We start from the raw sequence: 15,395 nt of genomic DNA, 5'->3' as shown, positions 1-15,395 counted from the left end.
GGCAGTGTGAGATAGAGATGCAAAGAGATATCCAATTGTCCCAGTACCATTTGTTGAAAAGACTCTTCTTTACCCCACTGAGTTGTCTTAGCACCCTTGTTGAAAATCATTTGAATATAAATATAAGCATTTATTTCCACACGAGAAATATGCTTACTTTATATATTTGACTACATCCTCTCACTGGTTGGGTTCTCTACCTCAGAAACCCTAATTATTCTTATGCTAGATCATCTTTGTTCTCTAACAGCTTTCATCTTTATCTTTTATTCTGCATTCATTCCCATGCCGTTCTTCACGTCAATAATTATGTTTTCAGCAGGGTCTATTTTGTACATGGTTCTTTCTAATCGGGCTTCCCCAATAGCTTAGTTGGTAGAGAATCCACTTGCAATTCAGGAGACCCTGGTTCAGTTCCTGGGGAGGGAAGATCCGCTGGAGAAGGGATAGGTTACCCACTCTGATATTCTTGGGCTTCCCTTGCGGCTCACCTGGTAAAGAATCTGCCCACAATGCAGGAGACCTGAGTTCAATCCCTGGCTCGGGAAGATCCCCTGGAGAAGGGAAAAGCTACCCACTCCAGTATTTTGGTCTGGAGAATTCCATGGACTGTATAGTTCATGAGTCACAAAGAGTCAGACACGTCTGAGTGACTTTCACTTTCTTTCTAAATAATCCTATATAATGATGGTCTTCTATTTCCTTAGATCTGCAACTCCTTTTTCAATTCTATCATTTTCTTATCTTGGTTTTGGTCTTACTGAACTTTTGTAGTTGTTCTGTAGCAGAGAACATTTGTGAGCCTTCACCTTCTGCCCCACACGGGCTATCTGCCTAACAGTGTCTGTGTTTTATTGCTACTTTGCCCCTGTGGTGCCTGAGCCTGCAATGTCAGCCTTAACGTGGACCTGGGCATGCAAGTAGAGGGGTGTGTGGAAGGTGAGGATGAGGGCTTTGGGCAAGCAGAATAAGCTGCCATCAACTCCATGTTGGACCAGGTCAACACCTGTCTGGACCACCTAGAAGAGAACGGCCACCTCCAAGTTTGCCCCCAGGAGCTGCTTGATTCCAACTGAGGAAGCCCCCAGTGATGCCAGCCCCTAAGCTCTGGGATCCCCCAGCCAGGCCCCAACCCTGCCTCTCTGAGCCAGGCTCAGGCCTGAGCAGTCACCACCTGGCTTAGATACCTCCTCAAGGCTGGCCTACAGATCTCTGAAGATGGAGGGTCTGTCTGCCTGCCTAGGCCACCCTTCTGGTACTTCCCTTGGCATGCCTGGGCCTGCCCCCATCTTCCAGCATCCCCTCCTGGGGCCAGGTGTGGGCCAGTGACCCACCCATCTTGCCTCCTACTCAACTCCTGGATGCTCCCAGTCTGCCCAGCACTGAGTGTCCATATTACACCAAACACACAAAATCATTGTGAGGAATTTTCTTCTATTTTCTAAACTCTATAAACGAGTTTGTCTTTTCTGTTGAATTTTTTTCTATGTAGCTTTCACATGTTACATTATTACCTTTCTTTATTTAGTTTTGTTCCTCTAGGGATTGTATGTTTGCTGCTTCTCTGCCTCCTATCCACGCCTCATATTATCAAGGATGACTTTTTTGTGTTTTCTGTTACAGCAAAACCTGTTTGTTTTCCTGACTCAGCTACAGTTTGGGGCTGGAGGAGGTTATGTCCTATCTCTTTTTCTGTGAGGGACTGTGACAGTTAGGACAGAATTCAGCTGTGGTGGTTGGACTCCCCATTAACATTCTCTATTTAGCATCTGCCCTTTCTTCCAAGATGGTATTAAAGATCCTCTACCAAGGTCCTGGGCTTTTCAGGTGGCGCTACTGGTAAAGAATCCATCTGCCGATGTAGGAGACAAAACAGACATGAGTTTGATCCCTGGGTTGGGAAGATCCTCTGGAGAAAGAAATGGGAACCCACTGCAGCATTCTTGCCTGGAGAATCCTATGGACAGAGGAGCCTGGTGGGCCACAGTCCATGGGGTTGTAAAAGAGTTGGACACAACTGAGCAACTAAACATCAACAACAGCCAAGCACAGGTGATTATCTGGGGTATGTCTGTTCTTCCATTGTGAGATACTTGTGGGCTGGGGGATAGTTTTCTCAACTCAGTGAGGTTGCCCTCAAGCCTTCCCTTCCATCTCAGAAAGTCAGCTCCGGGTTCACATTCTCCTGTTTTCTCTCTTGTTCCATTCCTCCTCATTCAGAACAGAAGAAATGTAAGGGCCTCCATTCACTTCGCTTCTCCCTACATTTTGGGGATTTAATGAGACATCTCAGGATTGCACTGACTCCATAGGGTAACTTCTAGAAATTAGGAGCGGAACAAGGAGACTTTTCTTGTGTCCATCTTATTATTATTTTTTATCTTGCTATTATCTATGTCTATCCTGATCCAGAATCTCCTCCAAAGTTTGGATTGCAAATAAAAAATTTCCATCAAGTACACTTAGAGAAATTCACTTTTTTCCAATTACCATTGTTAAATGCCTAATGTTAGTTTACCTGTTACCCTTGGCAAGTGACTACATATGTCTGTAGCCCTGCAGTATTTTCAGTCTTTGGTGCTGTGTATCTCACTCGTCTGCTTCTCTGTTTTGCTACTGCCCTAGAAATGGAGAACTTAAAAAAAGAAAAAATTCCTTGGCTTTTTGATAGAAAGCAACTCCCAGACATCACTTTGTTGACAAAGGTCTGTCTAGTCAAAGCTATGGTTTTTCTAGTAGTCACGTACAGATGTGAGAGTCGGACCATAAAGAAGGCTGAACACCAAAGAACTGATGCTTTTGAACTGTGGTGCTGGAGAAGACTCTTGAGAGTTCCTTGGACTGCAAGAAGATCAAACCAGTCAATTCTAACGAAAATCAATCCTGAATATTCATTGGAAGGACTGATGTTGAAACTGAAACTCCAACAGTTTGGCCACCTTATACAAAGAGCTGACTCATTGGAAAAGACTCTGATGCTGGGAAAGACTGAGCACAGGAGAAGGGAGCAACAGAGGATGAGGTGGTTGGATAGCATCATTGACTCAATGGACATGAGTTTGAGCAAACTCTGGGAGACAGAGAAGAACAGGGAAACCTGGTGTGCTACAGTTCATGGGGTCTCAAAGAGTAGCAAAGAGTCAGACATGACTGAGCGAGTAACAACAACAACAACAACAACTCCCACGTTGAGTCCAAGGTGAAAATGAGTTCCTTGTTGGGTTTAAACCAAATGCTGTTGTAATTCCTGGCTGTGAACGCCTATAGTTTCACTGCTGAACCATTTTATACTACTAATTCTGTGGAATATAGCCCTCCTCTTTTAATTTATTCCCTCTTCTCCCATTTCTACTGATAACCAACTCTCTGCCAACTACCTACATTTCACTGTTAAACTGTTTGTATAGTGTTCGTGATTTTAAAGCTTCCTTGTATTACCTTTGGGCATTTGGCTGAAATGCATGGCCTCCATTTTACAAGTAAATATATAACAAATCCAATATATATGTATATATTATCCAATAATATATAACTACCAGTTACTTGTACTGGTAATCGGTAACAAAAGTGCTAATGCCTAGTGGCAGTGTTTATAAGAAAATGTTCATTTTCAGGATAAAAATTTCATTAGAAATTGCTTTGGGAAATATATTAATCTTTGCAAGGGCTACTGAAAAAAAAATCTTATGGATAGCATCTCCTTTGAATCCCTCCATTTTAAAAATACTTCACTTGGTATCTTTGTTTTCATTTGTTAAATCCAAGGTCATCTTTTAATGTCTCCAGCTTGAAATAGTTTGAGACCTAGTGGATAATTCTGACTAGGAAATATCACTGGACAGTGGGCAGAGCAGTTAGAGGGAAAAAATATTATAGGATCTTGCAGGGGTGTGGGGGGCACTTACAATAAATACTAGGAGAGTGACAAAGAGGCTTTCCAAGGCAGGTTCATATTTGTTGATCAGTATAATTTGATATTTAGTGTATATAGAGGTCCAATAACTATTTTTAAAAACCCCACTTACACCAACATTTCAGACTAAAAGTTCCTAGAAGGCTAGGTATTTCCCATATTTCTTTCCTTAACATTTAGAATAGGGCCATGCCTGAAGCAGACATCCAATAAATAGAAATTAGTAATAATGACTGAGCCAATTTATTAGTATAGATCAGTTCCAGGGACTTCCCTTCTAGTGTGTCTGATCCTGAGCCTTTAAATATCTGTCTATATGTGAGAAATTCAGCATAAGAATCTCTCTGGAGCAAATCATAAAATATTAATTTGATACATGTTTTAAAACTCACCTTTGGCATTGTGAAATAATCGCCCTAATGAGAAAAAAAAGGTCCATTTAAAAAATCTTACACAGTCAAAGCAGATGTCACTGGTTAAGAGTCCAGCTGATCAATAACGTTTCACAATCTCTAGCAACATCAGGGGAAAGGTACTTAGCATGTCACTGTTAAAATCATCAGCATCAAATTCCTACAATTGGGTTTCCACAAACCGCAAATGGTTTTTTGATGAAAGCACTAGTTTTTCTTCCTTGCTAATCAATTTCTGCAGGATCAAAGTTCTGGCCACCACATATTGTCATCCTCCTAGATATAGGGACTCACTTAAGGGCCACTTGGTGTAACATTCCTCCTGACAGCGCCAGGAAGCAGGTGCGTTGGACACATTTTTAACTAACGCACTCAAGCGTTTCAATTTATGTTATTCTCTTGACCTGAAAGTATGAGTTGGTTTCCATACTCACATTTTCCCGGACAAGGCCACCTGTTTGCTTATCTTTGACAAGACGAAGGGACCAGAACACTTCTGAGGCAGCCTCCTCTTTGCTCTAAGAGGGAATGGTTGACTGGGCACTCAGACCTTGCCTCCCCACGCTCCGGCCACCAGCCCCCTTTAGGGTTTGGTTTATTTGGTCACAGCCAAAGGGTCCAATCCAATCCAATCCGCCCGGCTGGCGCGGGAGGGGCTCGGACAAGGTCCTCCCGGCATCTGCCGGCCCCTAGGGCGCCCCGCGGAGGGAGGGACGGGGCGGGGGGCGGGGCGGAGTGAGCGCCGTGACGCCAGGAGGCTCGGCCAATAGAAACGCCCCGCGGCGCCGACCGAGCCGCCAGCCCATAAAAAGGAGGCGACACAGCACTCTTCTGGCTCGCCTGTTCCGGACTCGGAACGTGTTGCTGGCTCCAGGCCGGCCTACCTACCTCAGGTGACTCGGGTCACAGCCCATTCCCCGCCCGGGAAGTTCACCTGAAGTCCCTCACGCACCCGAGGGTCCTTCCGGAGCGGCAGCGGCGGGTCCATGGAGAAGGGTCCGGGGCGAGTGACGCTGAAGTCGCGGGGCGCCAGGTGCAGCAATGGGTTCCTCGAGGGGGAGCCGCCGCGACCCGGGCCAAGCCCGCCCGCGGAGAAGCCGCCGCGACCGGAGAGCAAGAGCGCCCAGCCGGCGGACGGCTGGAAGGGCGAGCGGCCCCGCAGCGAGGAGGACAACGAGCTGAACCTCCCCAACCTGGCGGCCGCCTACTCGTCCATCCTGCGCTCGCTGGGAGAGGACCCCGAGCGGCAGGGGCTGATCAAGACGCCCTGGAGGGCGGCCACGGCCATGCAGTTCTTCACCAAGGGCTACCAGGAAACCATCTCAGGTCAGTGTGCTCGCTGGCGGGCGGGCATGCAGGGCACGGGGGAAGTGGCTGCGGGAAGCTCGCGCCGGCTCGGGGAAGTTTCCGGAGTTGCTCACTCTTGGCGGAGGAAGCCGAATGCTGGCACTTGCCGAACCCCGCCCTCGGCCCTGGCCCAGCCGTCGGGCCAAGGACGGGGGCCTGGGTGGGACTCATTTCGGGCGCCTGGAGAGTCAGCGGCCTCTCCCTCCGGGGCCTGTCTGCAGCCGTCCTCGCGGGGTCCTCCGCACTGGCTGCACACAGCCCTCTCCTCCAGCCTGGGCTGGCGGGACCGCGGTCGCCGAGCTTCCTCATGCCCCCGGGCGGGAGCCTGAACGTCCAGGGCTGGATACCTGAGGAACGTGCATCTGGGCTCCTGGAAGTGATGGCTTCTTAAGTCATCCTTTCCCTTGAGGTCTCATTTTTTTGGTAGGTCTGGGATGAAGTCTTGGCTTCGTGTGTTTGGAGCGCCGGGGGAGCCTCATTTTCACTGACTTGCCAGGGCACCCCGGTCTTGCGAAAGTCATAGTTATGTTTTGTTCACATCGAGGTCACTACAGTTCAGGACTTCCCCAGAATTGGATCTAGTTCTGGGTACAGGCTTTCCCGGAGTTTGAGGTGTGAAGTTTCTTGGGTTAGTTTGCTGCTTAAAGCCTTCTCCCCTTTCCTACCCCACTTCCCAAATCCCAAAGCAGGAAGGCGTCTCCCTGGGAGTCGCGGAAGTTTTCTAGGCAGTGAAACTCGGAGTCCCTGTATCACCCACCCCTCATCCCCCATCCCAAAGGAACAGGGTTGACCCAGTGCTCTCTGCGCCAGAGGAGGGTCAGGCTTTTGCCTAGGAGGCTGAGAGCAAGGGCGCAGGGTCGGGGTGGAAATTAACAGAGGACTTCGCTGCCTGTTTTCTGGGTGAGGGGTGTTGGTCAAATTAAAAAAAAGGAGAGTTAAAAAAAAAGCGCTGACTTACACAGGTGGGACTAAGGACGTTGTTTTCCAGTTCACATCTTCTGTATCTCTTGGTGACATTTATTTCTTTGACCCAAGAAACCTACCATCACCATTTCTCAAAGAGTAAGAGATGCTTTGCAAAGTTACCTCCGGGGTCAGGTTGTTTCCCCCTTCAAGTTTCTGGAGACTCTTTTAATTGATTCTGGGAAAAACAGTTATTTTTGCACTGGTACCACCCCCCCTCCCTCCCCACCCCACTCCGAAGGAAGGGTGGGAAATCAGTGTGAGAGGGGTGAGGTCCAAAAAGGAAATGACAGTACATCCTAAAGCCAAGACATGGATATCTAGTTCTGTGTCCACGTTTACTTTTTTTAACCCCATGTTGGTAAACGTTTGGAGCCTTGAATACAGAATTTCAAAATGCAAAGACTGAAGAATTAACATTCTTCCTTTTGTAAATAATCTGTGATTTGGTGATATTCCACAATACAGAAACATTTTCTCAGGGCCTTGCTCGGTCTGCCTCTTGTGTACACTGAAAGTGTCCTTTGCACTTGGTCAAGCTTTGGAAATCTTGCCCTAATAGAATTCACGGAGAGAGCGATTTCTGACCCTGAGGCAGGTCACAGAATTACCTTAAGTGTCTCAAAACGGTTTACTTAAGAAATGATTCGTAGGTTTGTTTCATGAGCCATAGAACTAATGACTGTGAAGAACACTTCATTCTATCTAAGAAAATGATTCTAGTCAAGTGTTAATTTATTATTTAAAAAGTCTGTGGACCTAGGAAGAGAAATCAGATTAGGGAGAATCTAATCATCACCCTGCCCAAGAGGGCCTGGGGAGAACAGTGAAATGGGGAGAGACTGCTTAATGGGCTTAACCGGTTCTAGGTTGCCTTTTGGGGTGATGAAAGTGTTCTGGGATCAGAGTTTTGATGGTTGCACACATTGTGAATGTGCTAAGTGCCTCTGAATTGCACATGTTAAAATAGTTAAGATGATGAGTGTTATGTATATTTTTACCACAATAAAAACTCACAGACCGTTTAAGAATTATTAATAGCCATTAATTGAATGCTTTTCATGCTCCAAGTGCTTTATATGTGTGGTCTTGGTTAACCTTCATTTTTGAGGTAAGCACTGTTCTTTTACCCCATGATAAGGAAGCAGAGGCAGAGAGGTTGACAACTTCAAGTGGTTGAGCTGGTGTTTGAATCCTGGCAGACTAAAGACAGATCTTATCTGCTTCCTTATGTTGCTACTTAGTAAGATATATCAGTGTTATCGTCTCTACTAAGAATTTCAGACTGAGTTCTGACCTAATACTTGGGTCAGACCTAATACAGCTGACCTAATGCAGCATTAAAATAAGGTGGAGTACAATGGAGAAAAATCAGTCTATCATATATAGTAAGGGTAAGTGTTTTGAGAAACTTCCAAGTAGGTTTTATTGGTATAATTTTTTTCTGGGGGCGGTATGTACTAGCTGCATATGAAGAATGTGTTTCTTATATTGTGGTCAAAAATTTGAAAGCCTCTATATAGAGGATCATACTTAAGCACTTAATATTGATTTCTTAGAGGTACATAAAGAGAAGACAGAGGAGAGGATGACAAGGATGATGCTGAACTTAGAGGAATGAACCTGAAAGGGTGGAGGTCCAGGCCTTGGGCCCGCCTAGGTGGGAGAAGGAAGGATACTTTAAATCTATAGAAAATACAGAAGTAAGTAATAGAGAAAACACTCTTACCCAATTCCTAATTTTCATTTCTTTAGAGATCATAATTCAGTGCCCACTATAGATTATTTTGGATAGAAACAAACTTCTTTGAAACTATCACTTTTCTGTGCTTATAAATAAGATACTTAACATCTTTTATATCTCTGTGTATTAATTCCTGTTACTAGTGTTGAATTAAATATCATAAAATATAAAATGAAATAAATTTGTAAGTGGATTGATGCTAGTTTCTGGTGTTTGGGGAGTCTTTCAGTTCTTGCCCTGCAGTGTAGCTTCATGACCCTTGCCTGGTACACTTTTCTTTACTTTCCCGTGTGTACCTTATAATGGGTGCACCTGTGGTCAGCTATAACGGGGCTGTGTCAAGGTTGTGCAAGTCTCCTGGTTATTGTTCACCACTGGGCTGTAGCTCGTAGTGGAGGGAAGGCTGGAAGACAAACTCATCTCTTCCAGGAACTGGCTGTCCTTTGAATAGCATCACAGGACAGCTCACCTTTAGCTATTGCTGTTCCATGTGAGTTTAACCCCATCCAAGTTCTCTTACATATTCAAGATTTTAGTTTGCTGAGGTCTTCTTTCTAAATATTTCCTGTATTTCCACTATTTCTGAAATTCAGAACCTTAATTAAATTGGAGGTTCTACTATTCCCTGAGGTCTTTGGTCTTCATGTCCTTGTGTCTGACCCTTCCCTTCCCCTGTCCTCTCCTGGGTGTAAATGGTAACGACCTCTTAGACAGTGAAAGTGTTGATCACTCGGTCATGTCTGACTCTTTGTGATCCCCGTGGACTGTAGCCCGCCAGGCTTCTCTGTCCATGGAATTCTCCAGGCAACAATACTGGAGTGGGTTGTCATTCCCTTCTCCAGGGGATCTTCCTGACCCAGGGATTGAACCTGGGTCTCCTCCATTGCGGACAGATTCTTTACCATCTGAGCCATCAGGAACACTCAAAAGTGAAAGTGAAAGTCGCTCAGTGGTGTCCAGCTCTTTGCAATCCCATGGACTATACAGTCCATAGAATTCTCCAGGCCAGAATACTGGAGTGGGTAGCCTTTCCCTTCTCTACGGGATCTTTCTAACCCAAGGATCAAACCCAGGTCTCCCACATTGCCTGTGGATGCTTTACCAGCTAAGCCACAGGGAAGCCTTAGAAAGTATTATCCACCAGAGGTTGAGTATAACTTGTCTCATTAATTGTCCTTTTTATGAGTTTACGGAAATACGAAAGAGTCTTGACTCTTCTGTCATATTTCTAGTTGAAATAAATTTTAGCTTGTCTTGTCCAGGATGCCAGGGAAGTTTTCATAAATCAAGCTGACAGTGTCCCAGATTTGGGGAGCATATGAACCTGTATATAATGCAAGAGGAAGCGATGGCACCACCGGTGATGGACTTCTTGACTGTCTCCTCACTCTGCCTCAACCATGTATACTGCAAGATGACAGCTATTCTCTAAAGATAAAGCCAGGCATTAGATATTCTGTTTGCACAAAATTGATTCTTAGCCACTTCATACTGAAATATGCCAGCACTCACAAAAGGTTTTCTTTTTCTTTGAATCACAAACTTCTGTGATTTACCATATCAGAATCCCACAATAAAGTAGGAACTTCTAAGATGTGAAGGGGGGCAAAAAGTCAGCTTATTTATTATCCCCTCCCATATTGTGGGCAAAAGATGAATTTATGTCCCAAGTTTTAAAGTATGTTGTAGAAAAGTTAACCTCATCATCGAGAGGTACTATTTTGGATGTGTATAGTTCATTTAAATCTCAATTCACTACTAAGTTTTGTTTTCATTTTGTTAATGAATTCATGTGTAGGACTTAGTTCTGTATATTGCTGGAAAAGGTATTGTGAATAAAGAAGAAAAAAATAACAAGACTGTTAAAGTGTATGACTGGATTTTAGGGTATAGTCATTGAGAATGGAGGAGAAAAGCTAGTCTTACTAGTTTCTTCTAAAAATGTATTATCTATTAATTTTTTTTTTTTCTGGCCTGGGAGGAAAAGTCACTACACATAACTTTGAAATACCAAACAAACTGGTACTTGTCCTAGTTTCAATGGACTGCCATATCAAAGGACTGCAGACTGAACCGTTCAAACAACAGAAACCTGACTCACAGTTCTGGAGACTAGAAGTCTGAATTCAAGGCATTGGTGGAACCACACTCCCTCTGAATATTGAAGGGAGTCAGGGGCATCCTTCCCTTGCCTCTTCCCAGCTTTTGGGGGTAGCTGGCAGTCCTTGGTGTTTCTTAGCTTGCAGCTGCATTACTCCCATCTCTGCTTCTGCTGGTGTCCAAATTTCCCTTTTTTAAGGACATCAGTCACATAGGATTGAGTCCATTTTACTCCAATATGCCTTGTGGTGCTAGTGGTAAAGAATTCGCCTGCCAGTGCAGGAGACATAAGGGACACGGGTTTGATCCCTGGCTTGGGAAGATCCCCAGGAGCAGGGCATGGTAACCCACTCCAGTATTCTTGCCTGGAGAATCCCGTGGACAGAGGAGCCTGGCGGGCTACAGTCCATAGGGTTGCAAAGAGTCAGACATGACTGAAGCAACTTAGCACACGGGCCTCATCTTAATTTAGCTAATGATGTTTGCAGTTAACTCTATTTCCAAATAAGATCACCCTCTGAGGTACTGAGATTTAGGGTTTCAGCTTATCTTCAACACAATTTAGCCTATTCGAGTGTTAAGTGATTTTATTCATTAGACTGTCTGGAACTTTATAATTGAATTTAATTTATTCATTGAGTACCACCCACTGTGCTGAATGCTGGGAAGTAGACTGAGTAAAACCAGATATGGTTTCTTCTCTCGTAGAATAGTCTATTGGATTAAATCACATATTCAATAGAATCACATGAATGTGTGATTATAGACTGAGAAACGTAATGATAAAAAGGACACAGCTCAGTGAGAGCATTTAACAAAGGAACTTGATCTGTGCTGGGAGATCGGAAGTGTGGATGCTTGAGCTGACATCTGAATAACAACAAACACAGCTGATTACTGTGTGCTGAACAGTCATGCATTCTTTACATGTATTGCCTCATTGATCCTCACAGTAAACCAATGGGGTAGGTAATATGAGCCCTATTTTTAGGGATAAGGAAACTGAGGCACAGAAAGAACTTACCCAAGTCTTGAGTTTCCACTGTGGCTCAGCTGGTAAAGAATCTGCCTGCAGTGCGGAAGACCTGGGTTCAATCCCTGGATTGAGAAGATCCCCTGGAGAAGGGAAAGGCTACCCACTCCAGTATTCTGGCCTCGAGAATTCCATGGACTGTATAGTTCATGCGTTCACAAAAAGTCAGACACGACTGAGCGACTTTCACTTTCACTTTATCTGAAAAGTATCAGCATTGGGAGAATGATAGAGAGTGAGAATCATTATAATCTCTCACAATTTAATTGTAACAATAGTAATTTACAGATTTATTTGAATCACCTCCCTTCTCCTCCTCTTTCCTTTTTGTATCTTCTCTACTATTTTCTTTGTCCAGCTCTGGAAACTGTTCCATGCCTAGGCATTCCCCCACTGACTCATTGCTGTATACCTCTCTAATCTGAGTCCAGTATTTGGTTGAGTCAGACTGCAGTAATGAAATTTGCCAGGAGAGGGCAACTGTCTAATTTTTGATGAATCCTAGATTATGAATCTAAAATTATATGAACAATTCATAATTCTAGGAAATATAATGAATACATTCCCTACGGTTATATATTCTCCATCGAGTTTATGGAAATTAGATTGAGGGATAATTTAGATTGTGTTAATCAAAGATTGTCCAGAGATTGTCTGAATCAAGGTAAATTTGTTACACTCAAGGTTGAGAGAACATTTGCTCATTAGAGTTTGGTTTTATTAAAGCCCGAGTCACAGTTTTCTAGAAGAAAAGCAATGGTCTGTCCTTACCTTAGAATGTCTAGCAGATTGCCCAGCGCATGTAGACAAGTTGATGAAGGTTTGAATTAATTTCTTAAAGACAGGGACCCTTTCTTAATGTGTATCTTCTAGCACAGTGCTCTATGCATAAATGCTCAATAAATGCTGCTTATTTTTTTAAACACTAAAGAAAGATATAGGGGATTTAGCTTTATGAAAAAGTCATGGGAGTTATTTTTGTTGGATCTCCTGAACACTTCTATGCCAGAGGTCATCCTTTAGACATCTTTGTGTCCTTCATGGAGTCGTGCACCTGTAGAAACTCACCTGTTTGGTGAGATGGCTTTTTCTATATTCAGTCAACATGTTATTCCAAGGTATCGATTGAAGTGACTGGCCTGTTTGCCTGGCACATCAAAATTCTCACGGGGAAAAATCGCTAGAAAGTGTCAGGATTGCAGTCAGTTTTTAAATTATTGTTCAAATGTGAACAAAATTAGAATAGTATAATGAGTTTGAATATGCCTATCACCCAACCATTAATATAAACAGAAGTCTGCCTTTCTTCATCCTGCTTGTCACACACCTTCCCTGCCAAATTATTTTTAAATTTATTTAGTTTTAATTGAAGGATAATTGCTTTACAATATTGTGTTGATTTCTGCCATGCATCAATATGAATCACCTGCTGAATTATTTTAAAGCAAATCCTAGATATGTCATTTCATTGATAAAGACTTTACTACTGTATCTCTAACATATAAAGACTTTAAAATAGTATCATATTTGAAATCAGTAATAATTCCTTAATATCAAATATCTAACCATTGTTAACATTTCTTTGATTTTTCTCATAGGTATCTCTTTACAAATTGCTTTGTTTGAATAAGGATTCAGATAAGAGTCACATATTATATCTGATAAATCGAGTCTTCAAGTCTCTTTTAACTTGTTAGTTTGGTATTTCTTTTTATCTGCTAACAATTTGTTGAAGAAACAAGGTCATTTGTCTTATAGAATTCCCCACCTCCTGGGTTCTGCTCATTATTTTCTCATGATTTATTAATAGTTTAACATGTTCCTTTAGCTCTTGTGTTGCTTATATACTAGTTGTTAGACTTAGAGGCTTGCCGAAGAAGCTGAAGTTGATTAGTTCTATGAAGACCTACAAGACCTCCTAGAACTAAAGCCAAAAAAAGATGTCCTATTCATAGGGAATTGGAATGCAAAAGTAGAAAGTCAAGAGATACCTGGTGTAAGAGGCAAATTTAGCCTTGGAGTACAAAATGAAGCAGGGCAAAGGCTAACAGAATGCCCTGGTCATAGCGAACACCCTTTTTCAACAAGAGACGACTTTACACGTGGAGATCACCAAATGGTCAATACCAAAATTAGATTGATTACATTCTTCATAGCTGAAGATGGAGAAGTTATATACAGTCAGCGAAAACAAGACTGAGAGCTGACTGTGGCTCAGATCATTAGCTCCTTATAACGAGGTTCAGGCTTAAACTTAAAAAAGTGGGGAAAACCACGAGGCCAATCAGGTGCAACTTAGGTCAAATCCCCAATAAATATACAGTGGAGATGACAAATAGATTCAGGGGATTAGCTCTAGTGAACAGAGTGCCTGAAGAACTATGGACAGAGTTCATAATATTATGCTGGAGGTAGTGAACCAAACCATCCCAAAGGAAAAAAATGCAAGACAAAGTGGTTGTCTGAGGAGGCTTTACAAACAGCTGAGTAAAGAAGAGAAGCGAAAAGCAAGGGAGAAAGGGAAAGGTACACCCAACTAAATGGAGAGTTCCAGAGACTAGCATGGAGAGACAAGAAGGCCTTCTTCAATGAACAATGCAAAGAGTTAGAAGAAAGCAACAGGAAGGGAATGACTAGCGATCTCTTCAAGAAAATTGGAAGTATCAAAGGAACACTTCATCCAAAGACGGGCTCAATAAAGGACATAAATGGTAAAGACCTAATCAAAGCAGAAGAGATCAAGAAGAGATGGCAGGAATACATGGAAGAGCTGTACAAAAAAGATCTTAATGACCCAGATAACCACGATGGTGTGGTCACTCACCCAGAGCCAGACATCCTGGAGTGTGAAGTTCTAGTGGGCCTTAGGAAGGAAGCACTGTTGTAAGTAAAGCTCGTGGGGGTCATGGGATTCCAGCAGAGCTATTTAAAACCCTAAAATATGATGTTATCAAAGTGTTGCACTCAATATGTCAGCCAATTTGGAAAACCCAGCCATGGCTACAGGACTGGAAAAGGTCAATCTTCATCCCAATTCCCAAGAAGGGCAGTACTAAGGAATGTTGAGACTCCCAGACAGTTGTACTCATCTGCCATGCTAGTAAGGTTATGCTCAAAATCCTTCAAGCTAGGCTTCAGCATAACGGAACCAAGAACTTCCAGATGTTCAAGCTGGGTTTAGAAAAGGCAGAAGAACCAGAAATCAGATTGGCAGCATTCATTGGATCATAGAGAAAGCAAGGGAATTCCAGAAAAACATCTATTTCGGTTTCATTGACTGTGATAATAAGGCCTTGTTAAGTGTGGATCTTAACAAACTGTGGAAAACTTAAAGAGATGGAAATACCAAGACCATCTTACCTGTTTCCTGAGAAACCTGTATGTGGGTCAGGAAGCAAGAGTTAGAACCTTATATGGAACAACTGATGGGTCCAAAATTGATAAAGAAGTATGTCACGGCTGTTTATTATCACCCTGTATACGTACAGGGCTTCCTTGATAGCTCAGTTGGTAAAGAATACACCTGCAGTGCAGGAGACCCTGGTTCAATTCCTGGGTCAGGAAGATCTGCTAGAGAAGGGATAGCTACCCACTCCAGTATTCTTGGGCTTCCCTTGTGGCTCATCTGGTAAAGAATCTGCCTGAGATGCAGGAGACCTTGGTTCGATTCCTGGGTTGGGAAGATTCCCTGGAGAAGGGAAAGGCTACCCACTCCAGTATTCTGGCCTGGAGAATTCCCTGGGTTGCAAAGAGTTGGACACGACTGAGCAACTTACACTTTCACTTGCAGGCAGAGCACATCATGCAAAATGCTGGGCTGGATGAGTTACAAGCTGGAATCAAGATTGCTGGGAGAAATACCAAAAACCTCAGATATGCAGA

The 15,395-nt window shown here is 43.3% G+C and overlaps 1 protein-coding gene across 1 annotated transcript in view; it reads left to right on the top strand.

Annotated features, from left to right (window-relative positions):
* The first annotated feature begins 5,110 nt into the window (after positions 1-5,110).
* The window catches only part of GCH1 (GTP cyclohydrolase 1), a 59,573-nt gene continuing 49,288 nt past the window's right edge, over positions 5,111-15,395 (top strand). Inside the window, exon 1 of the mRNA XM_069596668.1 lies at positions 5,111-5,652. Within this exon, the coding sequence (XP_069452769.1) occupies positions 5,313-5,652 (340 nt within the window). The 5' untranslated portion in view covers positions 5,111-5,312. The remainder of the gene's footprint in view (positions 5,653-15,395) is intronic.

Source organism: Ovis canadensis, chromosome 7 (assembly GCF_042477335.2).
Source record: "Ovis canadensis isolate MfBH-ARS-UI-01 breed Bighorn chromosome 7, ARS-UI_OviCan_v2, whole genome shotgun sequence".
Classification (NCBI taxonomy): domain Eukaryota; kingdom Metazoa; phylum Chordata; class Mammalia; order Artiodactyla; family Bovidae; genus Ovis; species Ovis canadensis.
This window is presented reverse-complemented; position numbering and strand designations above follow the sequence as displayed.